This window comes from Cetorhinus maximus, chromosome 2 (assembly GCF_964194155.1).
Source record: "Cetorhinus maximus chromosome 2, sCetMax3.hap1.1, whole genome shotgun sequence".
Taxonomy (NCBI): Eukaryota; Metazoa; Chordata; class Chondrichthyes; order Lamniformes; family Cetorhinidae; genus Cetorhinus; species Cetorhinus maximus.
The window spans coordinates 65,415,093-65,441,672 of record NC_135880.1 but is presented as its reverse complement, the minus strand read 5'-3'; the positions used below and the strand labels follow the sequence as shown (position 1 = coordinate 65,441,672).

General features: G+C 45.4%; 1 protein-coding gene across 4 annotated transcripts in view; it reads right to left on the bottom strand.

Annotated features, from left to right (window-relative positions):
• The window catches only part of LOC144694936 (uncharacterized), a 190,008-nt gene that overhangs the window by 76,312 nt on the left and 87,116 nt on the right, over positions 1-26,580 (bottom strand). For all 4 annotated transcript variants that reach the window (XM_078565724.1, XM_078565743.1, XM_078565752.1 and 1 more), the window contains 3 exons: positions 22,856-22,955; positions 21,055-21,143; positions 20,195-20,309 (listed from right to left, as the gene is read on the bottom strand). In XM_078565724.1, coding sequence (XP_078421850.1) covers positions 20,195-20,309; positions 21,055-21,143; positions 22,856-22,955 — 304 coding nt within the window. The remainder of the gene's footprint in view (positions 1-20,194; positions 20,310-21,054; positions 21,144-22,855; positions 22,956-26,580) is intronic.

Below are 26,580 nucleotides of genomic sequence, written 5' to 3'. Positions count from 1 at the left end.
AGAGCTGCAACAAGGATCCAGCTCCAGGGTTTCAATCTTGCCTTCCAAGATTCCTTTCCCCTGGATCTCTAAGTATACTCAAGTTTCACCTTCCAAACACAATTTCAGATCTTTGGCCATGCCAAGCAGAACACCAGTGCTCCAAAAAGCCCTCAGTAAGGAGTCACCAACTTTTGGCTGCGTCCTCGGAGCTTCAGGGCTTCTCTCGGGTCCATTTTGCTTCAAGTCTGCTGCCTGCAGCTCTGTCTTTAATTCAGAGCTTATTTCTCTGCTTGTTTCTTTAAACTTTACTTATCTCTTTCTGACTCCTGGCTTTATCTCTGCCTGAGATTTTCTTCTGGGACCTCTCCCTGTCCCTCTCCCCCTATCCTGCTCCTTGGGACACCCTCCTCCGGTTCAAGTCATCTGACCTGCTTTTCGCTTCTTTACCTCTTGCCTTCTGCGCAAGCACGCAGTACCCAGCCTGAAGAAGTAAGATAAAAAAACTGCATGTGAGGCCATCTCCCAGCCGGCACAGGCGCGAAAGGCCCAAGGCTCATTGGGAATTAGAGTTCCCAGCCTCCGGCTTTGAATAAAGGTAAGAATTTGTTTCCTAACAGCTGAAAGACTGGAAAATGTTGGTACTCAAAAGGACCCAGGTGTCCTTGTACACATATCACAGAAAGTTAACACCAGGCAATTAGGAAAGCAAATGGTATATTAGACTTTATTGCAAAAGGATTGGAGTATAAGAGTAAGGAAGATTTACTACAATTAAATAGGACCTTGGTGAGATCACACCTGGACTACTGTATACAGATTTAGTCTCCTTCCCTAAGGAAGTATATACTTGACTTAAGCAGAATGAAACAAAGGTTTGCTACACTGATAGCTGGGATGAGGGGATTTCCTATAAAGAGAGATTAAGTAGATTAAGCCTATATTTCCTCGAGTTTAGAAGAATGGGAGTGATCTAATTGAAATGTATAAAATTCTCAAGGATTTGACAGGATAGATGCAGGGAAAATGTTTTCTCTAGCTGGGGAAGCTAGAATTATGGATCACAGTTTCAGAATAAGAGATCGGCCATTTAGGACTGAGGGAATATTTTTTTAATTCAGAGGATTGCGATTCTTTGGAATTCCCTACACCAGAGGGCTGGGGATGTTCAATTGCTGAATTTTACATGCCCCCGGCGGGCTTGTTTCCCATGGGGGAAGCACATAAAATGGGGTGGGCAGCTATTTCACCACCTTCCCACCCACGCCTGAGCTCATCCCCATGCGGGGAGGGTGATGGTGGCATGGCGTGTGGGTGCCAACAATCAGCAGCTTGCCTGTCATATTTAAATTAACAATTAAGGGTCAATTATGCTAGTTATCAAACCAATTGAGCATGATAATATGCTGCCCACACCATAAAACATTTGGCATTTGCAGCAGGGCGGAAGTGGGAAGTCCAATTTTTCACCTCAAGTGATTAAAGGGCGGTGGGGGGTTACCTTTGCTGACTGTGGGGGCCCCCATTAGAATGAAACTCCCCTTCCTTTGTACCCGCTCTCTCTCTCTTAAACCCATTCTCTCCCCTGTCACTGCCCCTCTTCCTAACGAACTCACACCCTTCTGGCCTAAGACCCCGAACTTACCTGCTTTGGGAATCCAAGGCCTTGGGGTCCTTTCTTCTCCAGTATTCCCAGCAGCGGCCACTGATGCCTTCCTGGTGCTGCTGGGACCAATGGAGTTTCTGGCAAATTTGATTGGCCAACAGATCCAGAGGGCGGGGCTTCCACCCTCTCAGCCCTTGTTAATCAGCCCTGCAGTGCTTTGTGGCTGCAGGGCGGTTCAGCATGGAATGTGCCGTCCGCACCCCTCCATCCCTCTCGTATTATTCAGCCCACTGTGTGTAATCAAGACAGAGATTAAAGAGCTGATGTGAGGTAAGAGTGACTACACATACTTAGCACAAAGGAAAATGGTTGTGGTTGTTGTTACTGCAAGAGTTCCTCAAGGCAGTGTCCTATCCGCAGCTTTTTAAAATTTTTATTTGTTCAAGGATTGTGGGTGGCACAGGAATTAATGTCCATTGCTAATTAGGCTTGAGAAGGTGTTGGTGAGCTGTCTTCTTGAACTGCTGCAGTCAATGTTGCGTAGGTACACTCAAAGGGCTTTTAGGGAGGGAGTTCCAGGATTTTGACCCTGAAGGAGCAATATGTTTCCAACTCAGGATGATGTGTGACTTAGAGGGAAATTTGCAGGTGGTGGTGTTCCCATGTTTTGCTCGTGTGTGTCATTCTAGGTGGTAGAAGTCACAGGTTTGGAAACTAATGCTGAAGAAAACTTAGTGAGTTGTTGCAATGCATCCTGGAAGACGTTACACACTGCTGCCACCATGCACCATGCATGGAGGGAGTGAATATTCAAGGTTGTCAACAGGTTGCCCATCAAGCAGATCTGACAGCATCTGTGGAGAGGGAAACAGAGTTAACATTTCAAGTCTGTATGACTCTACTTCAGAGCTCGCTCTCTCCACAGATGCTGTCAGACCTGCTGAGTTTTTCCAGCATTTTCTGTTTGTATTTCAGATTTCCAACATCTGCAGTATTTTGCTTTTATGCCCATCAAGTAGGTTGCTTTGTCCAGGATGGAGCTGAACTTCTTGAATGTTGTTGCACCTGCACTCATTCAGGCAATTAGGGAATCATACTTCTGACTTGTGTCTTGTAGATGATGGTCAGGATTTGGGAAGGCAGGAGATGAGGACCTTCCCTTCACCGTACAATTAGAAGTTGGGATGTCTGCTGATGACTGCAATGTTCAGATTCATTTGCAACTCCTCAGATAACGAAGCAGTCCATGCCCAGAGGTAGCAAGACCTGTACTACATTTAGGCTTGGGCTGATAAGTGCCTGCCACAGATTAATCTGTCAATGACAGTATCGGCAGGAGTGACCACCGCACTGTCGTTGAGGATACCCTCCATTGTGTTGTGTGGCACTACCACCATGCTAAATGAGATTAATTTCGAACAAATCTAGCAACACAAGACTGACCATCCATGAGGTGCTGTGGGCCATCAGCCGCAGCACAATTGTACTCGAACACAATCTGTAACCTCATGGCCTGGCATATCCCCCATTCTACCATTACCATTAAGCCAGGGGATCAACCCTGGTTCAATGAAGGGTGCAGGAGGGCATACCAGGAGCAGCACCAGGCATACATAAAAATGAGGTGTCAACCTGGCGAGGCTATAACACGGGACTACTTGCCTGCCAAACAGCCTAAGCAGCAAGTGATAGGCAGAGTTAAGCGATCCCAACAGATCAAATCTAAGCTCTGCAGTCCTGCCACATCAAGTCGTGAATGGTGGTGGACAATTAAACAACTCACTGGAGGAGGAGGCTCCACAAATATCCCCGTCCTCAATGACAAGGGAACCCAGCACATCAGTGCAAAAGATAAAGCTGAAGCATTTTGCTACAATCTGCAGCCAGAAGTGCCGAGTGGATGATCCATCTTGGTCTCCTCCAAAGGTCCCCAGCATCACAGATACCAGTCTTCAGCCAATTCAATTCACTCCACATGATATCAAGAAATGGATGAAGGCACTGGATAGTGCAAAGGCTATGGGCCCTGACAAGCTAAGAATATAAGAACTAGGAGCAGGAGTAGGCAATTCAGCCCCTCGAGCCTGCCCCGCCATTCAATGTGATCATGGCTGATCTCATTTCGGCCTCAACTCCAATTTCCCGCCCTCTCCCCATAACCTTTCAAACCGTTACTAATTTAAAATCTGTCTATATTTCGGCAATAGTACAGAAGACTTGTGCTCCAGAACTTGCCATTCTCCGAGCCAAGCTGTTCCAGTACAGCTACAACACTGGCATCTACCCAGCTACATGGAAAATTGCCCAGGTATGTCTTGTACACAAAACACAGGGCAAATCCAACACAGCCAATTACCGCCCATAAGTCTACTCTCCATCATCAGTAAAGTAATGGAAGGGGCTATCAAGCAGCACTTGCTTAGCAATAACCTGCTCACTGATGCCCAGTTTGGGTTCTGCCATGGCCACTCAGCTCCTGACCTCATTACAGCCTTGGGTCAAACATAGACAAGTGAGGTGAACGCCAGAGGTGAGGTGAGAATGACTGCCCTTGACATCAAGGCTGCATTAAGCCGAGTGTGGCATCAAGGAGCCCTAGAAAAGCTGGAGTCGATGGGAATCGGGGGGGGGAAAGCTCTCCACTGGTTGGATTCATATGTAGCACAAAAGAAGATGGTTGTGGTTGTTGGAGGTCAGTCATCTCAGCTCCAGGGCATCACTGCAGAGGTTCCTCAGGGTAGTGTCCTCGGCCCAACCATATTCAGCTGCTTCATCAATGACCTTGTTCCATCATAAGGTCAGAAGTGAGGATGTTCACTGACAATTGCACAATGTTCAGCACCATTCACGATTCCTCAGATACTGAAGCAGTCCATCTCCAAATGCAGCAAGACCTGAACAATATCCAGCCGAGGGCTGACAAGTGGCAAGTAACATTCACGCCACACAAGTGCCAGGCAATGACCATCTCCAACAAGAGAGAAGCTAACCATCGACCTTTGATGTTCAATGGTATTATCTTCACTGAATCCCCCACTATCAACATCCTGGGGTTACCATTGACCAGAAACTGAATTGGACTAGCCATATAAATACTGTGGCTACAAGAGCAGGTCAGAAGCTAGGAATCCTGCGACGGGTAACTCCCCAAAACTTGTCCATCATCTACAAGGCACAAGCCAGGAGTATAATGGAATACATCTCACTTGCCTGGAAGAGTTTAGCTCCAACAACACTCAAGAAGCTTGACACCATCCAGGACAAAGCAGCCCACTTGATTGGCACCAAATCCACAAATATTCACTCACTCCACCACCGACGCACAGTCGCAGCAGCGAGTACCATCTATAAGATGCAATGCAGGAATTCACCAAGTTTCCTTCGACAGTACCTTCCAAACCCACGACCACTACCATCTAGAAGGACAAGGGCAGCAGATAAGTGGGAACACCACCACCTGGAAGTTCCCCTCCAAGTCAATCACCATCCTGAATTGGAAATATATCTCTGTTCCTTCACTGATGCTGGGTCAGAATCCTGGAACTCCCTTCCTAACAGCACCTTGGGTGTACCTACCTCACATGGACTGCAGCAGTTCAATAAGGCAGCTCACCACCACCTTCCCAAGGGCAACTTGGGATGGACAATAAATGCTGGCCTAGCCAGCGAAGCCCACATCCCATGAATGAATTAAAAAAAAGTAATATTTCTGTTACACAAGCGTCAGGCAATGAACATCTCTAACAAGGGAGAACTTAAGAATCTCCGCTTGGCATTCAAGCACATTAGCATCATTGAATACCCCACTGATCAAAAACTTAACTGGCCCAACCACATAAATACTGTGGTTACAAGAGCAGGTCAGAGACTGGGAATTCTGTGGTGAGTAACTCTCCTTGCACAGCACCTTCCAAACCCACGACTTCCACCACCTAGAACAGGAGTTTCCAAACCGTTGGTCGCAACACCCAATGAGGTCACTGGGATAGTGGGCTGGATTTAGGGCTCCCCCACTAATGAGGTTTTTTAAGTTATTCTTTCATAGGATGTGAGCATCGCTTGTTAGGCCAGCATCTGTTGCCCATCCCTAATTGCCCTTGAGAAGGTGGTGGTGGTGGTGGGCTGTCTTCTTGAACCGCTGCAATCCATGTGGCGTAGGTACACACACAGTGCTTTTAGGGAGGGAGTTTAAGGATTTTGACTCAGTGACAGTGAAAGAACTGTGGTGGTGTTCCCATGAATCTGCTGCTGCCCTTTTCCATCTAGGTGCCAGTGGTTGTGCGTTTGGAAGATGCTGTTGAAGGAACCTTGGTAAATTGCTGCAGTGCATCTTGTAGATGGCACACACTGCTGCCACTGGACATCAATGGTGGAGGATGTGAATATTTAAAGTGGTGGTTGGGGTGCCAATCAAGCGTGCTACTCTGTCCTGTTGGCGTCGAGCTCTAGAGTGTCGTTGAAGCTGCACCCATCCAAGCAAGTGGAGAGTATTCCATCACATTCCTGATTTGTGCTTTGTAGATGGTGGCCAAGCTTTGCGGAGTCGGGAGGTGAGTTATTCACTGCAAAATTTGCAGCTTCTGACCTGTTCTTGTGGCCACAGTATTTATATAACTGGTCCAATTCAGTTTCTGATCAATTGTAACCCCGAGAATGTTGATAGTTGGGGATGTCCTGGGGCTGAGATGATTGACCTCCAACAAGCACAACCATCTTCCTTTGTGCTAGGCATGACTCCAGCCAGTGGAGAGTTATTCCCTGATTCCCATTTCTTTCAGTTTTGCTCGGGCTCCTTGATGTCACACTCAGTCAAATGCTGTCTTGATATCAAGGGCAGTCACTCTCAACTCACCTCTTGAGTTCAGCTCTTTTCTCCATGCTTTGACCAAGGTTGTAATGAGGTTAGGAACTAAGTGGCCCTGGCAGATCCCAAACTGAGCATCAGTGAGCAGGTTATTGCTGATTAACTGCTGTTTGATAGCACTGAGTTTGAAGTCGGGGGTGGGCACGTTAAATCCAGTGGTTGACCTACCTGTCCCCTACTTTCCAACTCCTGTCCCCACTGCAATTATACCAGTGGCGAAGGTGGTATCAGGTGGCCCACTGCCAGTGGGCCAATTGAGACTCTTAAGCCTCATCCCGACACCAATATTTAACCACCGGTGGGAGTACCTCATGTCAAGTGGCCAGCCCGGCAGGTTTCCCTGCGCTTGCTGGTGGTGGGAGGGCCACACTATAGGAAGAATATGAACGCATTGAAGAGAGTGCAGAAGAGGTTTACGAGAATGGTTCCAAGGTTCCAATCGTGATTAACTAATTTGCTGGAGTTTTTTGAAGAGGTATCAGAGATGGTTGATGAGTGTATATGGACTTCCAAAAGGCATTCGATATAGTGCCACACAACAGACTTGTGAGGAAGTTATAGGTCATGGAATAAAAGGAGCAGTAGCAACGTGGATACAAAATTGGCTGAGGGATAGGAAACAGAGAGTAATGGTTAATGGGTATTTTTCTGGCTGGAAGAAGGCTTGTAGTGGAGTTATGGGGAAAGATTGGAAGAGTTGAGACTGTTTTCCTTGGAGAGGAGAAGGCTGAGAGGAGACTTGATAGAAGTTTTCAAAATAATGAGGGGCCTGGATAGAGTAGATAGGGAGAAACAGTTCCCGCTCATAAACAGATCGAGAACCAGAGGGCACAGTTTTAGTGTTTTGCAAAAGAAGCAAATGCGAAGTGAGAAAAACCTTTTTCACACGACGAGTAGGTAGGGTTTGGAATGCACTGCCTGGAAGTGTGGTGGAAGCAGGTTCGATTGAGGCATTCAGGAGGGCATTGGATGATTATCTAAATAGAAACAATGTGTAGGGTTACGGGGAAAAAGCAGGAGGCTGGTATTAAGTTAAAATGCTCAGAGAGCCGGTGCAGACACGATGGGCCGAATGGCCTCCTACACCATAACAATTCAGCCCATCGTGCACTCTTTCTAATGCATTCATATCCTTCCTATACTGTGGTGCCCGGAACTGTACACAATACTCCAGCTGAGATCTAACCAGTGTCTTATATAAGTTCATCATATCCTCCCTGCTCTTGTATTCTATGCCTCTATTAATGAAGCCTAGAATACTGTCCTGCCACCTTTAATGACTTATATACATATACACCTAAGTCTCTCCGCTCCTGCACACCCACTAGAATAGAACTCTTTATTTTATACTGTCTTTCCATGTTCTTTGTGCCAAAGTGTATCACCTCACACTTCTCCACATTGAACTTCATCTGCCACCTATCTGCCCACTCCACCAATGTGTCAATGTCCTTTTGAAGTTTTACATTGTCCTCATAGTTTACAATTCTCCCAAAGTTTTGTGTCATCTGCAAACTTTTAAATTGTCCCCTGCGCACCAAGATCTAGATCATTTTTATATATCAGGAAGAGCAAGGGTCCCAATACCGACCCCTGGGGAACTCCACTACAAGCCTTCTTCCAGCCAGAAAAATACCCATTAACCATTACTCTCTGTTTCCTATCCCTCAGCCAATTTTGTATCCACGTTGCTACTGCTCCTTTTATTCCATGACCTATAACTTCCTCACAAGTCTGTTGTGTGGCACTATATCGAATGCCTTTTGGAAGTCCATATACACTCATCAACCATCTCTGATACCTCTTCAAAAAACTCCAGCAAATTAGTTAAACATGATTTTCCTTTAACAAATCCATGCTGACTCTTCCAAACCAATCCAAATTTTTCCATGTGACTATTAATTCTAAGCTGAATAATTGTTTCTAGAAGTTTCTCTACCGCCGAAGTTAAACTGCCTGGTCTCTAATTGCAGGGCAGATCTTTACAACCTTTTTTGAACAAGGGCATAATGTTTGCAATTCTCCAGTCCTCCAGTACCTCCCCCAAATCCAGGGAACATTGAAGATTATTGCCAGTGCCTCTGCAATTTCCTTCAATATTCTTGGGTGCGTCTCAGCCGGTCCTGGTGCCTTATCAACTCTAAGTAACGACAGCTTATCCAATATCTCCTCCTTACCAATTTTAAACCCTTCTAGTGACTGAGTTTCCTCCTCTGTCACCATGGCCTGGGCAGCATCTACCTCGTAGGTAAAGACAGATGCAAAGTATTCAGTTAACACCTCACCCATGCCTCTTGCCTCGATGTGTAAATCCCCTTTTTGGTCCCTAGTCGGCCCCACTCCTCCTATTACCAACCTTTTACTATTGATGTGCTTATAAAATACGTTGGGAATTTTTTAAATGTTAGCTGCCAGTCTTTTGTCATAATCCCTCTTTGCTTTGTCACATCCCTTCCGAACGGTCTGTATTCAGCTTGGTTCTCAATCGTATTTGCTACCAGGCAACCATTCTTCCCCTGGGCAGACTCCCATCTGACCTTTTAGCAGAGACCACAGCAACCTGTGTTTCAGCCCTGCATTTGGGGTTGGGAGCCAACAATGGCAGCTGTGGACAGGAGGCTCTGGCAGGGCAGCGCTGGACTCACTGACTACTGCTGCCAAACAGAAAGGGCGGATGGTGAGCCCAAAGTGCTCTTTAACATCAGAAAGCATCTTTAGTGGCCCGGGATGTTTGTATGCCGACTTTGTGCAGACAGAGGCAGACGAGTGTAACTCGGTGGTTGACCATGTGCAGGAAAAAATGAGAGTTCATGTGACTGAGCCAGGAAAGTAACTGGCAGCTTCAAACTTTACTCCATTTCTGCTTCTGTTTCACTGGGTCCTGACCCCAGGCTGGCAAGACTGCTTTGCAGACAGCGGCAACTACACCAAAAGGCTGCGAGGTGGTGATGGAAGAGGGCTGATTACTGTGCCTGTTGGGAACATGGGCTGATTATTGTTTGTGCAAAGGGAGTGTGGAGAGAAGTGGAGCTGATTACTGGGTATATGGTAGGGAGGGGAGAGGGGCTGATTGCTGTGTGTTTTGGGGGGGCTGAGGGGCTGATTACTACGTGTGTAAGGTGGAGGGGGAAGAGGGACTTCACTGGGTCTTCTGTCACTGGGAAATATAGACAGCTTGGTTGAATCCTAAGTGAGTACATAAAATAATAACATTTTTACACACGGCGGAATTTTCCGTGCCCACTGGCAGCGGGCGTGATAGGTGGCATGAGCGGACAATATGGACGATTGGTTTCACGATGACGGGAAGGCAGGTCATGATTGTACACTCAGCCCACCAACGGCGGGCCGCGTTTCCCGCCATTGGTCGTCAGGAACCTCATTGTAATATATCAGCATATCATTATCAGGCCATCCCGCCAGGCTCTTGCACCCCTGCTGGATTGTCTGTCCACGTCGGTGGGAAAGCACATCGACATGTTTCAGAACAGCACAGAGGCAAAGTGCACTTGGCAGCCTGCACTTTAGGTGAACAGGAGGTGAGTGTACAGTAACATTCTGCAGAGCTCACCAGGGTCGCCTTTTCCTTTACAGGCTTCAGGGGCGCCGGGGGGGGGGGTCGGGGTTAAGTACTGCCCTGCCTCGGAGGCAACTTTTGAGGGTGAGAGGAAGCAGGAGGCAAGTGCAGCCTTGCCACTGAGGCAACTTTTGAAGGTGAGGGGGAGCGGGGCAAGTGCAGCCGTTGACGCGACTGGAGGGGGGTGGTGATGATTAAGGGCAGCCCTGCCGTTGAATATAGCGCACAAGCATTCAGGGTGGGTGGGGTGGGGTGGGATGGGCAAGGGAAGTGGCCACGCATTCAGGAAACCTGTATGAAATGGCCATTCCTCTGCAACTGAGACAGTTCAGGCGCACCCATGATGGTATGATTGGGGTTGGGCTCCTAGCTTACCTGCCCACTCAAGCAACGCTAAGGCATCAAAGTGCCACCAAGTTCTCCAGAGCTCCCGCCAACCCGCCCCGGCATAGACTGCAAATTTATGAGCACTTTTGTGGACTGCAAAGCACTTGGACTGCACACATTGTACAATCTTCTCGCTAAAGCTAGCCATGTAGCAGTCACTGCTGGAGGCGCTCACAGCCCCTTGCAATGTCAGCATCCCAGTTTGGACCAGTCTCCCCCATGGTTCAAGCAACAGGGCAGCCATGCAGCGCACTAATTTCTGGCCATCCAAGTGGTGGCCAGCACTCTCTGGGAGGCGTTAAGGGGCCGTCACACTTAACCAGGACAGGTTCTTAGTAAACCCCATGCTAACCACATGTCTCTCTCTTTCATCCTTTAGGAGGAGTACCTCAGAATCATGGAGCCCGGTGAACTAGCTGTATGCCTGATGGCCTACTCAGCACGAAGAAGACAGAGGAGAGAGCGACTGAGGCTCCTAGCTGCGCAGAGGCAGGAGCAGTAACCTCAGGAAGAAGGGGAGGCTGGGGCTCCCGCACACGCCGCCCAAGAGCCACAGTGAACCGTAACAGGCCAGCGCCTAGTAACACCTAGGGTCTATAGATGCCGCCTTTCATTCCTGCAGATGACTGAGAACCAATGTCGCCGAAGTCTGCGAATGTCTAGGGAACCTGTCGCTCACATCTGCCCGTTACTGCAGGATTTGGTGCCATGAGGACATGGAGGGCATCCACTGCCAGTGGCTGTGAAAATGACCGCGGCGCTCAATTTCTGTGCCAGTGGCTCCTTTCAGGGCTCCACAGGTGACCTCTGTGGGCTCTCAAGCTTCCACCCACAAATGCCTCCATGAGGTCACAGGTGCCATGTTTGCAAGGGCACACAACTTTGTGCATTTCGCTCGGGACCAGGACAGCCAGGATGCAAAAGCGATTGGATCCACCCAGATCTCGGGTTTCCCACAGGTGCGGGGTGCGATTGACTGCATTCATGTGGTGCTCAGATCTCCGTCAAAAAACACGGTGGACTAGATCGACTGCAAGGGCTTCCATTCGCTGAATGTACAGCTGGTGTGCGATTACCAGAACCGTATCCTGCAGTCACACACGGTTTCCAGTGAGTGTGCACGACGCCTACATCCTCAGTCAGAAGCTGCAGGGCTGGCTCCTCGGGGACAAGGGCTACCTGCAGAGGCCGTGGCTGATGACACCTGTGCGGCGGCCTCAGACTGCAGCAGAGCAACGGTATAAGGAGGCTCATGCTGCAGCGTGCACCTTGGTGGAGCAGACCATCGGGATGCTGAAGATGAGGTTCCAGTGCCTGAACCAATCTGCTGGAGCCCTGCAATACAATCCACAGAGGGTGTCACGCATCGTCATCGTCTGCTGAGCCCTTTACAACCTTGTGCTCCAAAGGGGAGACTGAGGAGGAGATGGAAGAGCTGCACGTCTCATCCGATGAAGAGGATGCCGACAGGGATGAGGTTGAGGAGATCCTTGGAGGTGACAATGACGGGGATGAGGTTCACCAAATTGTGATCCCAGGGTTACTCTAAAGCTAGGTCCCACCGAGGTGTGCGTCTGTGCACTGGTGGAGGGTGTGCGTGAGCACTGTGATGGGACTTCAGGTAGGGTGCCTAAGGTTTCTCTTCAGAGGTTTCTTCAGGGCTTGATTGGAGGCCCTGGGTCATGGACTCTGTCGGCTGTTTGGCAGATGTGCCTGCGAAAGCAAGATAATTAGTGCATGGCAGTGGCCTGTGAAATACACATCACTCATGGCATGGTTGTCTGATGAATGTTGCACTGCTGGATCCTCACTTGGTAGAGCACCAGCGACCTCACCGTCATCACAGGACCAGTCCAGATCCTCGCTGTCCAGCTGGATGGCTCTGTTTTCAAAGTCCGTGAGGACCTTCTTTTCGGGCATTCCGCCACCAGTCCGCAATCTCTCTCTTGTGTGCCAGCTTGTCCTGCATGGATAGAGATGGAGAAAGTGTAAGCAGGACGCCTGCCGGGCCAGAGGACAAATGTACTTGGCCTGTGCGGGTGGGAGTGGTCCCAAGGATGAGATGGGGACAATGGCGGTGAGTGTGAGAGTGTGAATAGCAATGTCTCTTGTACTGGCAGTGAGTGAGGGTCCTGTGGATGTGTGCTGGGTTTGTGAGTGTGTGCGCTGAGAGTGGTGAAAAGAGTGACTTACCCTGCTGGAACAGAGGAGATTATTCATGCATTGCAGCACTTTGTGGCTGTCCTCTTTTGTAGGGTGTTGGTGCTGAACACCGCTGCCAGTGCCTCCCAAGCCTGGTTGGTCATGTTGGTGCCCATCCTGTGGCCAGGGCGGAAGTACAGGAGATACCGGTGGGCTCCACGGCATCCAGCAGTCACTCAAGGGACCCATCATTAAACTGGGGAGCTGCAGTCTTCTTGCCTTTGAGGGCCACGTCTCCTGGGTAGCAGTGGTGAGCAGGAAGCAATGAATGCTGTGCTTGAGGCTGGTCTTTAAACATGGCGCCCAGCGTGATGCAACGGCAGGATGACAGCGGGCGGGCAAATGAGGGGCCTGCCCACCGTGAAAACTACGTGTTTCCCGGAAGTGCATAAATAATGAGGCGGGCACAGGACGATATGGTGTGAAAACCCGCCATCGCCGTCGGCGGGCAGCACGTTGTTTTACCCGCCCACTACCGCACTTAATGCAAATTTGGGAAAATTCTGCCCAAACTACTTTAAAAACACAGATTTTCTTATTTACATGAAAACTTTAATAATTATATACCGATTGTTACTATGTTGTATTATTTCTGTTTTGCTTTTGCTGACATTTGGGGTCATGTTAATTTTCTCCCTTAGTATTGTGGAGTTCATATTATCTGGTTCTTGTACTTTATCTATGGTTAATTCAATTCATTTTTAAATAAAGTGTTCTTCTGAATATCTATCTCTAGTAATGGATCTTTCACATCCTTCTCGGGTATTCCTACGCTCCTTTTACATCCTTGCTAAATATTTCATGTCAGTTCTTAACTCTCTACTACAAAGATGACACAAGCTATCAACATCCTGGGGGTTACCATTGACCTGGACTGAACTGGACTAGCCATATAAATAATGTGGCTACAAGAGCAGGTCAGAGGCTAGGAATTGTGTGACAAGTAACTCACCTCCTGACTCCCCAAGCCTGTCCACCATTTACAAGGCACAAGTCAGGAGTGTGACAGAATACTCTCCACTTGCCTGGATGAGTGCAGCTCTCACAACACTCAATAAGTCTGACACCGTCTAGGAAAAAGCAGCCCGCTTGATTGGCACCACATCTACAAATATTCACTGCTTCCACCACCAATGCACAGTAACAGCAGTGTGTACTATCTACAAGATGCACTACAGAATTCACCAAGCCTCCTTAGACAGCACCTTCCAAACCCACAAGCACTACCTTCTAGAAGGATGAGGGCAGCAGATCCATGGGAACACCACCACCACCTGAAAGTTCCCCTCCAAGTCACTCACCATCCTAACTTGGAAATCGCGGTTCCTTCACTGTTGCTGAGTCAAAATCCTGGAACTCCTTTCCTAACAGCGCTCTGGGTATACTTACACCCCATGGACTGCAGTGGTTCAAGAAGGCAGCTCATCACTACCTTTCCATGGGCAACTAGGGATGGGCAATAAGTGCTGGCCCAATCAGCGAAGCCCACATCCCGTGAATGAATAAAAATAGAAAAAAAATCTTCATATTTAATTTGTCGCGCCATTTGTTTGACTATTCTTATACTTTTTGCACGTTTATTAATGCACTAATTCAGCAACTTCTCAAGAAATGGACAATAAATGCTAGACTTTGCTAGCAACACCCACATCCAGAGAATTAATTTTTGAAAATTTGCTATTTCATTTATGTTCATTACCAGTCTTCATTCATACACCCTTTAGCCTTTCTAGCTCCTTTCTAAGCTATCCTCTAACCCCCTACCACTTCAATGAAAGGGAACCAATTCATTCTAAATTGTAAAACAAAAAGAGTCTTGCCATCAAGTCACTAAAGTACAAGTCTAAGATTATTGATATCTAAAAAGCACATGACAAGTTTCCATATGAAAGCCAAATAAAGCAAAGCAGCCTGAAAGAGAAAGCTAGGGTCAGTCAGCTTTGAAATAGCTAGCTCAATTCTGTACCTCAGCTTAAGGCATCTTTTTATTTCACATTTTTATGACAGAATCATAGAATGGTTACAGCACAGGAGGCCATTTAGCCCATCGTGACCACACTGGCTCTCTGGAAAAGCAACTCATCTGGACCAACTCCCCCCATCTTTTCCCCATAGCCCTGCAAATGTTTTCATTTCAGTTGATTATCTACTTGTCTTTTGGAGGCCACGACTGAATCCGCCTCCACCACACTCTCAGGCAGAGCTTTGCAGGTCCTAACCATGTGCTGTGAAATGAAGTTTTCCCTCATGTTAACATTGCTTATTTTGCAAATCACCTTAACTCATGTCCTCGGGTTCTCGCCAACGGGATAAGTTTCTCCCTCTCTACTCTGTCCTGACCCTCATCATTTGGACAACCTCTATCAAATCGCCTCCTAATCTTCTCTTCGCCAAGGAAAACGGCCCAGCTTTTCCAATCTATTCACATAGCTGAAGTTCCTCAACCCTAGAACTATTCTCGTGAATCTTTTCTGCACCCTCTCTAATGCCTTCACATCCTGCCTGAAGTGCAGTGCCAGAAATGGTCGTAATACCCCAGTTGAGACTGAACCAGGGTTTTATACAGGTTCATCATAGCTTCCTTCCTTTTGTACTCTATGCCCCAATTTATAAAGCCAAGGATCGCATATGCTTTATTAACCGCTTTCTCAACTTGCCCTGCCACCTTCAATGATTTGTGCACATATACCCCCACGTCCCGCCACTCCTGCACCCCTTCTAGGATTGCACACTTTATTTGATATTACTTCTCACTTCTCTGCATTAAATTTCATCTGTCACTTAGCTCATCAAAAAACTCAAGCAAGTTAGTTAAACACAAATTGCCCTTAACAAATCTATGCTGGCTTTCCTTAATTAATCCACATTTGTCCAAGTGTTTTTAACAAGATATGCTATATTGTTAGCATTATTGCTAACATTACTGTGGAAAATGTTTTCTGTCCTTTTACATTTTTATGTACAGCTTGCTAGTTTGCAATTAAGCCTTCTCTCAAAAGGCAAAAGAAATAACTTTTGTTTAAATGGTGTCCTTCACATTCTCACAACATTGCAAATGTCTCACAGCTAATGAATTACTTTTTATAGAGTAATCACTGTTTGTTATTTGGGCAAATGTAACAGTCAATTTACATAAACCAAGGGCCTATAAACAATACAGAGGTAAATCACCAGTTATTATGTTTTGGTGCAGTTAGTTGAGGAATAAATGTTTGTTCGGGCACCAGGGTATTTCACTTTCTCTTCCTCAAATAGTATTATAGATACTTAACATGCAACTGAACAGGCAGGCAATGGCCTGAATAATACTCCCTGAAAACAGGAGCAAAATGCTCATGCGCCAACATATTATTTGGTGTGAAGACATCAGGTCGCGTTCCAGTATCATCACGGCAGTCTGGGATAACACGGTTAGCGGGCAGGCCTGAAAGTCGGGAGCCCACCCGCACTATGCAAATTGAAGGTAATAGGGTTATGCTCATTAAAAAGGCAATCGACTATCATAATCCTTGCGGAATGAAATAAAATGCTTTCAGAGTGGGATTTATGCCAGCCGTATTTCCCGTTTTTTCATCAGGCAGGCTGTAATGGTGGGTTGTCTGAGGGCAACCTCAGTGTTCAGTTTTTTGGCCAAAGTGTTTTGTGGAAGAAGTAGATGTGTACTGACTTAAATTAATGATTTAAGAACCTGAGACCTCATACAGAGAAATCCATTTCTGCATTGCACTGCTAAAGAGGCCAGAGTGGCCCTTTAAATTACAGGCTGTGGCCTCGATCCAGGTCACGGCCGACGAGCTCCAATGCCAGATATCCCGCCTTCTGCTCTGACTGGATGGGATACTTTCAGTCTGCGGCCCAGTACTTTTAATTGGCCCAATTGACACTTTACTCGGCGTCTTTGGGCAGTGGACTCGGAAGTCTGAATGCCGGCCTTTTCCAGGTGCACGGCCTGCATGCCGCACCGGCACATATTATTCAGCGCAATGTTTCAATTTAATGTCTCATCTGAAAAACAGTACCTCCCTCAATATTGCATTGATGTGCCAGTCTTAGATTACATTCTCAAGTCCTGCAGTAAGGCTGAACCCACGACCTTCTGGCTCAGAAATACAAGCATTACATCACTGAGTCAAACTTGTACATTTCAGAGTTCTTTTCAGATCATCTTTCATATAGGAGAATACACAAAGTGGCTGATGTTGAGTGTGTGAATCCAACATAAAGAGGTATAGTGAACTATCCGATCATATTTAAATGAGTGGCATGGGAAGCAGAGGGGGCAAAGGTAAATAGTTCAGGTCCAGTGCTGTGTGAGGGACAAAAAAGATGTGAAGTGGAAATTCTAGTGAGGTAATTGAGCTACTTCCTACTACATTCAAGGGCAGGATGTAGCCCCGCCAATCATAGCAGCCCCACAGTCACTTAATGCTCCAAGGTGCATTAAAATTGCTGGAGATGGAACTTCTACCCCTGATTTGGGAAGAAGTCCCGCCTCAGAGAGTTGCCGACCAATCTGATTGGCCGGGAGCTCTGTAGTTCCACCAGCGCCAGTGGCCACAGTGGCCATGGCTGGGACTACAAGCAGTCCCCAGGTCCCGCGTAAAATTGTGGGCAGTTCGGGTCAGGCGAGAGGGTGGTGGGAAGGCCACCCAGGGAATTTTACAGCCCCCATCCTATATGCAAACCCGCCGGTGGGGGACTTTAAAATTCTGCCCCAGGTTTCTAGAACAGTGCAGCCAGCATAATATACATTATAATTAGTCGCTTGGTAGCACAAACTTGAATATTGCTGAAAAACTATACATGCTGTCAAAGCTTTTTGTCTTGCACTCAACAGGCCAGTTTCTCAAGAATATCAAATCTATAGCCATTCCTTGGTTCATTCCCTATGGGAATGCCTTGACCAATCAGATGACCTGAATTTAAACAAAATCTTGGCAGTTAACTGTTCCCTAATAAATGCTCCATGGCAACACCTCTACCAATCAGGGTCCACTTGCCAACCAATCAGCACCCTCTTCTCATGCAGTATAAACTGTTATTCTTTTTGAGATTTGGTATTATTTTGAATCTGATGAGCGCAAGATGAAAAACTTTGACAGCATGTATATTTTTTCAGCGATATTATAATTGCTGGTATATTCAGCATGATTCCATGTTGCTATCCTTGGGCCACATTACCATTTCAGTAGATATTATGCAGTGAAAGGCCATTGATCATCTTGATCATACAGCATATAATGCCCATTTAAAGGAGTGAGCAATGGCACTTCACTCAGAGAACATCTGATGTAAAACCCATAAACTGTGACACAAGAACAAAGATGCTGAGTATCACATTTGCTGAAAAGTTGGTTGAAATCCAAAGTCTAGTGATAAATGTTCTAAAAAAGATTAGCAAACAAATTAGCCAAGCTAACTTCAGTGAAGGAAAATTAAACATCTACTTCCAAAGCGGACTCCAAAAATTGCATTAATCAAGATGGCACTGCAGGTCTTAACACCCTTTTCTTAAGAATTAGCTGTTTCTGTTGCTCAACCATCTTGACAACTAGTGTTTTGTTGTCTAAGTATAAGAAAAACAGCAAATTTGGAGACAAAGTTCCTCTTTAAATGAAAAAAAAGAGAAATGTCTCTTTTCTGTCGAACTAATGGCACACTAATAAAATCATTAGAATGCTTTAAATCATGAGACTTCTAAGAATATAAATTTATCAGCAGGGTGTTAATAATAAAGAAAATCATTCACCCATTTTTTGGTTACAAGAATAATTTTATCCTTATTCCCAATGTACAGCCAAAGTCAGAGCTGACCATTTCTTAGGTAAAAGTATCTACATTCACAGGGTTCGGTTAGCTCAGTTGGCTACATGGCTAGAGGATAGTGTAGAATGGTGCCAACGTGGGCTCAATTACTGTACCACTTTTAGTAGTTCATGGAGGGCCGCTTCCTTGCCTTGTGTCAATCTTGATGTGGAGGGGTGCCCCTCCAGCTATTTAATTATTTGCCTCTCCTTAACAGAGAGAGATATCTATGGTCCCTCATGGACTATGGCTAATTACCTGACTTATATTCACTTATCAATTTGGCCACACAGAAAACTCATTATCATATATGATTTCAACGCCCTAGTGCAAAAATGGAGTACCAATACAGAGCAATGATTACCAACATTTCCAGAAGGTTCATTAAGATTCCATTGTAAGTTGACTTCTTTTGGTATATTGAACACTGAATCAGATGTGTGGCCTCTTGTAAGAAAACAGGGTCCTGATAAATGGCATTTGACCAACACTTGGCAATGGCCAATGCCAATGGCACATTTCCCTAATGTTGAGAGGCTTAACCAATTATCCTTAAAGGGATAACTGAAGGCATCTCCCAGCAGGCAATTTTTTGAGAGGGTTTTTGAAGAGTTTTGTGGGGAGGAGCATGTGTGTTCCTCTAAACCCCGCAAAAATCTTCCAGCCGGCTGCCAATTCATTATTGCCCCCAATCCCAGCATTCCCCTCCTTACCTGCGAACCCGCTGCATGTGACAGCCAGACAATCTTTCTCCCTAGGATGTCCCGAGGTTCAGGCCACCTCTCTTCAAGGAATGTCTACCTTGAAGAAGTATTGCTCTTCTCTCCAACAGGATTTCCGCCTATCTCTTTTGCCCTGTTCACCTTCATTGCTTTCCATTTCTCTCCTGGTGTTTGACAAGATGTTTACTAAAACTCGATAATATCACCACCGTCAACACCCCTTTGTCCTTTTGTCTATGACATCTTTGGCAGTCTCTTCTTGGCCTCCACCTATCACTGGACCCCTATCGAGCTCTCCTGTCCCACCCCTTTCTACCAGCTTATATTTCATCTCATTTCTATATGTCTTAGTTCTGATGAAGGGTCATGTGGACTCGAAACGTCAACTGTATCCCTCTCCGCAGATGCTGTCAGACCTGCTGAGTTTTTCCAGGTAATTTTGTTTTTGTTCTAGATTTCCAGCATCCGCAGTATTTTGCTTTTACCATCTGCCTTTCTGGGAAGGAACTACTGGAGCACTGCTGACAACCCCTCCATTCAACCCCAACCAGAAAGTGTCACCTTGTACTAATCTCTGACTCAAAATAAATAATGTTTTTATTTTTTCAACATGTGATGCATAATTACGGAATGCATACATGAGGAAAGTGAAATAGTTAATCCATTCTATGTTGAAGAAAATCTTATAACTCACTTGTAACTTAGCATCACTGACACAATTAATAACAGGTTCTTTCTCATATGTGTGATGTTAATGTTTGTTTTGCTGTTCATTGTGCATTCTCTACTTATAATCAATTTATATTACCATTTAGACCATTACATGATCAAGTGTAACATCCACAGGAAATTAAATAAGGAAGTCATTATGACCAATCACTGTATGTAGTCCAGCTTCTTGGTATTTTAATTGATATCATGTTTTTAGGTCATCTTCAAATTATCCTAAAGTTGAGGATACTGTTTTAGTGAAACATTTTTTTAGCTGCTACTTATGTAATTGAATAAGAAATTAAGAACACTTCAAGTATTGTTATAGGCTTTCATCCTACCATTTGCCTTTTTTGCAGTCTTTTTTGAAGTGCTTGACAAGTTCCAATAAGTTGCATCAGTTCAGCTCGTGAAACTGGTACTTCAGATGTGGGACTTTCAAATCTTAATAAGGACCTGTGGAGAGGTCAAACATAAATACACTGTTGTAAAAATATATCTAATTGTTAGAGAACATTTCTGCAACAGAATGCATCATGGCAAAAATTTACATTCATTGCTCCAAGAGGCATTACTCTGATACCATGAGATAATATTCACCCATGCAGCATATAAAAATGTTTATATTTATTCATTCATCTAATCATATATAGAAAATAATTAGTTATTTATGATCCTGTTAATGTGGTGTTTTGAGGTGTATATTTTACTTAATAGGATGGCAATCATGGCAGCAACCTTCTAATTGGCCGTCGCTGGTAAAATTGCAGCCATAGTCCCACTGTTAGCCATGCGGACTCAGAGCCCACATTTGGTTCCAATGCCATGACTTACGGTATGCCGATAAAATCCCAGCCAATATAAAACTTTCAGACACAACAAAAACTTCAGACCAATTCCATAATAACCAATAAAAGAAACCCTCATAAAATTTCCCCCCCAAAATAACTACTTTCACATCCTGGTGTTGCTCCGTCTCTCCTTCACAGTGCCCATCTTTTGCTGCAGAGTTGAAGTGCTTGTGTTCCCAACAAAGTAACGAGATTCCGCAACAAAGGAACAACTACCCTAGTAAAGAAATGGCCTGGTCCATCAGGAGTCCATTCCCTGGTAACTCCACAGCACAGCTTATATTTTGATATAAAAAGCCCTGTTTCTCCCAAGAAATGAAACTCTTTCATACATTCTGCATTGTGTTTACCTGAATCGCTCATTTAAAAGATCTAAAGCATTCTCTATCTCCAACATCTGAGCAGCTCTCGAACTCAGTCCCTCTGTAAGTAGCACCACCTATTTAAAATGGTACAATTACAAATTCTGTAGAACACTAACACATTGAAAATCATTTAAAAATGATTATTGATAACATGAATGCAGGATTAAGAGAACTAGGTGAGAATCCAAAACTTATCTAGATCCTACGTAATTTTGCACATTTTTTTGGAAAAGAACATGTAAAAGGGAAAAAGTAATTTGGATGATTCTTGGATCAAAGTTATGGAGAATCAGTGAACTGCAAAAAAACTTATGTAATTTGGACTATAAACGTTAGAGATCTTGAATATAAAAGGAATAAGTCCCATGAACGCATATGGTTGGTTAAACACAGAAATCAGGAAGCCTCAGTAAAGATTCTTCAATTGGACTATTTAAGGAGGAAAACAGTCGCTTGCCCTTTTCACACAGATTTGTTTCTCTGCAGAGGGTGTCGCACTGAAATAGGTTTCTAATTACTGCAAATACCAACGCAAGAGCAAATAGAAAATTTGTGTAATGAAAGGTGACCACAAAATCCAGGCCATAAATTATTCACACTGAACTTGCAAAAAAGAAAGCTCAATTCATGTTGGCAATCAGGTTAGGGCTAGTAAAAATTAAGCAAAGAATAAATTTGAAGGCAAGAATGCAGTAAAACTAGTCAAGTCCTTCCATTTCTTGTTTGAGCACTGACAGGAAGTATTTTTTCCATCCTAAGTGACAAAATCATTAACTATTGAAATTGAATTTGGAAAAAAGAAAACTCAATCTGAGGTGGCAAACAGGTTTGAGTCAGAACAAGTACTCCATAAAGCATAATGCAAGTTGCTTTTCTAAGGTCAGATATCTGCATCTGCTTGCACTTCAATAAGGCTATATAATATAAAGTAAAAGAGCAGATTAAAATTATTTTTGTGGCTACCTGGCACAATTTATACAAAAATGTCTGCAGTTGCAACTGTAAATAGGGCTGATATGGTATAATTTCTCAAAATGTTCCACATGCTTTCTCTCTCTTCCTCTCATGAAAGCTGTTGGCTTCTAAATAGGATTATTTGCAAGCGCAATTTGTACCATATGTGATTACATCATCTCAATGAAATAAAAAAGGTCAAAACATTAATATCACAATTGAAAGCAGACAGCATTGTGGGGAAACAAAAATCCAACAACTCAGAATCGACCAATTTAGCTTTGAGTTTAATTAAACGTTTAGGTGTTAGAGTTTCTGCTGGGTTGTGCCGGTTTTTCCGGTGCAGTTCACCCAAAATCAGTGTAACCTGCGCAAAAGATAGGGAAATTAAGTGCAAATCACGTTCAGTGCAAATTGAGTTTCCACAAGCTGTTGTGTTAGTTTAAGAAAGTGAGCTAGAAGTCAGCTCACCCACAAAAGTGGCTACGGCCCCAGATCAAACTAATCAAAGTCATTTTCAGGCATTTAAATTGGATGACTCAAAGGTAGTGGATTCATACTGTGGTTAAAATGCTTATTTTTGGTGATAAATGCATTTTCAGCTGTATTAATCAAACTGTAAAGGAGTAGCTTTTTAAAAAAATAAGTTCCAATGAGCTGCCGGATTGTATTGGTTTCTGGCAGATTTCTTCTCATAATAGGTGAAGTCTTGGGTGTAATTTGCACCCAGATTACCAACTATGCCATTTAAAAATGACACAGCAAGCAACAAAAATCAACTCTGTCACAAAAGGGGAAAAAGTCTGTAATATTCTCTCACAAATGACTTTACCTGCCTCTCGAGCTGCATTATTTGAGCCTTCAGCAGAGTTACACGTCGTTCATCATAGTGCCCATTCCACCTTTCTTCCAGCAACTGCTGATATTGCAATCTTTAAAGAAAAAAGCAAAAATAACTTAAACAGAAATTATAACTTATTTTTTTGGAAATTATAGACAGACTTAAAAATGAAAAAAAAGAATCCTTTACTTCAAGGAACAGCCCTTAACTGTTAAAATTTAATAGGAGTTTAAAGTACAATGTAATATGCCTTTCAAGTTGGGATGCCCAGGTATTTCTGTTTTTGTTTTGGATTTCCAGCATCCGCAGTTTTTTGTTTTTATGCATTAAAGGCATGATTACTAGATTACATTTAGAGAGCAATGGAACGCTGTACAATCTTCATTAAAGATAATCACCAAACTATAGTTAGATTATATATTACATTTACACAATAGTTTCAAACATTTCATTGTACAGTTTAAAAATGTCTACACTGGCTATTTGTGAATCCATGGGTGATCTGTACCAGCATTCTGTAGCTGCGGTTTAATTGGTAGTTTGAGAGTCAGAGGTTGTGGGTTCAAGCCCAACACTAGGACATGAGCACAAAAATCAAGATTAACCCTCCAGTGGAGTACTGAGAAGTGCTGCACTATGGGAGGTGAGGTCCTTTGGATGAGACACTAAACTGAGACTTTGTCTGCCCTCTCAGATGGATGTAAGAGATCCCTTGACCTTATTTTGTGAAAGAGCAGGGAACTTATCTCAGCTATCCTGGCCAATATTTATTGCTCAATCAACATCACAAAAGCAGATTACAACAGCGACTATACTTCAAAAAATGCTTCATTGGATGTTAAGTGTTTTGGGATGTCTAGTGTTCAGGAAAGATGCTATGTAAATGTTAATCTTTTTTTTAATTAAATATAGCTATAAATATGGGCTTATGATCTAAATTGCTTAAGATAATGTGTAATGTACAATGGCAACTTAGCTGTATTTTGAGAAGCCAGCAAAACCAGTTCTACAGCAGCTCTTTGCACAAGTTATGGAGTCAACAGGATTGGCTATTTCCACAATTTACAAACAGGAAAGGCAGCCTTTGTGCAATGCCAATTAATTGTGCATAAACCGTGTTTAATTTAAAGAATAACATATTCTCCAAAAAATGCTAAAAAAAAATTTAATCACCCAATTGACAAATATATCATAGCGTCATTCCTAAGTTTTGTGCAAGATAACTTACTTGCTCGGGTGTCTAATCTACTACTCTTGCAAGATGATCTTTTCATAAAATTAAGATCAGCAGTAGGTGGCGGGGCTGGGTTCCCTAGAGCCTTGGAGGCCGGAAATGACTCTCCTCTCAGGGAACCAGCTGTCCCAGAGAGACCAGCTTCAAGCAGCTAATCTCTTACAGTGGCAAGGGGTACCAGACCCTTGTCTGAAGTTCCTTCATTTATGGGCACTGGAGGGGACTAAAATGTAGCAGGCTAATTGTTACTGTTTGGATAGACAGCAACATATGTGCCAATGTCCTGGAACCCACAGGTGCTGTGCACAGGCTCTGAGAAATTGTACAGTATCCCCACAGGCTAAAGCTCTCTAACAGGTTTTAGGAAGTAACTGTGGCATTCAGACATCCATTGAAACCGTGGTAATTGCTACTCTGGAAACCACCACTGTCTTGGAAACTGTTCCTGGCACTTCTGTACCATAATAATCTCATTGGCCAGCGCTGGGGGGTATTTCCTGTAAAAGCAGAAAATGTAGCAGGCGGGGGTGAATTAATTAGGCAACAGCTGATTTCAGATTCCCGAAGGTGGGTTGAAGGCAGAGATTAAGGGTGGAATTGTCCCTGCCCGCTGGCATCGGGCTTGTTTAGTGGCGTGAGCGAACGATATGGCGAGAAGGCCAAAAATCAGTTTCACGACGTTGTGAAACCAGTTTGCGATCATCCGTTCAGCCTGCAAATGGCAGGCCGTGATCCCCGCCATCAGACGTCAAGCACCTCATTGTAATACATCAGCATATCATCATAAGGCCAGCCCACTGGACTCATCTCACCCCCGCTGGATCGTCCACCTATGTCAGCAGGAAAACAAGCCAGTGTGGAACACGTATTTACAACTGTGACATGCAAAAGTCAGGACTTACGACCAGGGCTTTGCTCACATCGCAGGTATCCAAGGAACAGAAGATCTTGGAGCTCGACAGCAACGGGATCCTGGAGGAATGTCCATGGAATGCTGGGTGGGGTCTCATGGACATGGCGCTGCTACGAAGCAGCTGACGGAAGTTGGAAAGTCACTATTGATGCTCACAACAGATGATGGTCGAGGGGATGTGAAAGGAAGGTCTAGGATCGACTGGGAGAGGAAGAGGTGTCAGGGGGAGGTGAGGTTGGGGGGTGGGGTGCGAGTACGGGGGGAGGAGGAGGTAATGGGGGAAAAGATGGAAACTGGGGAAGTAGGTGTAAGAGAGGAGTGGAAGGTGTAAGGGAACGAGTTCGGAGGGGGAAGGAGTGTGGAGAGGGCAGGGGGTCTGGGGGGAGGAAGGAGTGCGGAGAGGGTTGGGAGTCCTGGTGGGAGGAAGGAGTGTGGAGAGAAGAGGGAGTAAGGTTGGGGGGAAAAGTCAGGAAAGGGGAAGGAGTAAAGCTGGAGGAAGATGTGTGAGCGTCAGAAAGGGGAGGGACTAAGTGGGGGGGAAAGTCCGGTGGGGGGGGGGGGGGGGGGGGAGGACTAAGGTTGGCGGGGGGGGTGCAGAGTTGAAGGGGTTCCATGGGGTAGGGAGGGGGTTCAAGGGTGGAAGGGGTCCAGAGTGGGGAAGGGGTCTGGAGGGGGGAGGATGTCCAGGTGAACATGCAAGGGAGGGGTCTGATGGGTCCATGACTGCCTCCTGGGGAGCGGACTGAGGGTGGGCGTGGTATGACGGAATGGTGGGTATGACCAAGGGCAGAGTGAGGTGGTAGGGTGGGAGGGTGAGGGTTCAACGATAGCGATAGAAGGGGCAGCAAGGGTGGTTGGGAAGGAGGAGGTTGGACAGGTGAATGTGGATGGGGGTGGGATTTTTGGGAAGGAAGGGAACGTGCACGTTCACCTGGACAACTCCAAAGGAAAAGGATTGTGGCTGCTGGTCACGGAAGGGAGGTGGAAGGTGATGCCAGGGAGGTCAATTGTGAAGGGGGAAAGAAATGGGTGACTAGGAAGGGGAAAAGATGGGGAAGCGAACGATAAACCAAATCCAGACCATGCTGTCCAAATCGAAAGTGAAACGAGAGTCGTGGCTGGCGAGATCAAGTGCTGCATGGGAGTACCATCATTGGATGGGTGGAGACACAGTTCAACTCAGATGGACAACTGGAAGCGAACCCCAGCAGGCAGCATTCAAAAGGCTCAGGACGTTGAGGCGAGTATGTTACGTTAAGGATCCACGTGCATGGGAAAGTACTTGCACGATACTCCGCAAGGCCCTGCCACACACACACTTCCGCCTCTAGAATCACTCATTGGCCAGCTGCTCCCTCTGCAGTAACAATAGGACGAGATAGAGGGGCTCACAGGCAAAGGGGACTCGGAGGGAAAGGAAATCCTCTGAGATTCCTGAGTAGTCGCAGGGGTGTCCAGCTGCCGCTCCTCCTCCTTTAAGGTTCCTGGGGGCCCCGGTCTGACTTCTTGAGGGGAAGGAGCACCTGGAGGGACATCAAGGTGCCCCATTTCCCTCTCGCGTTGCCAATG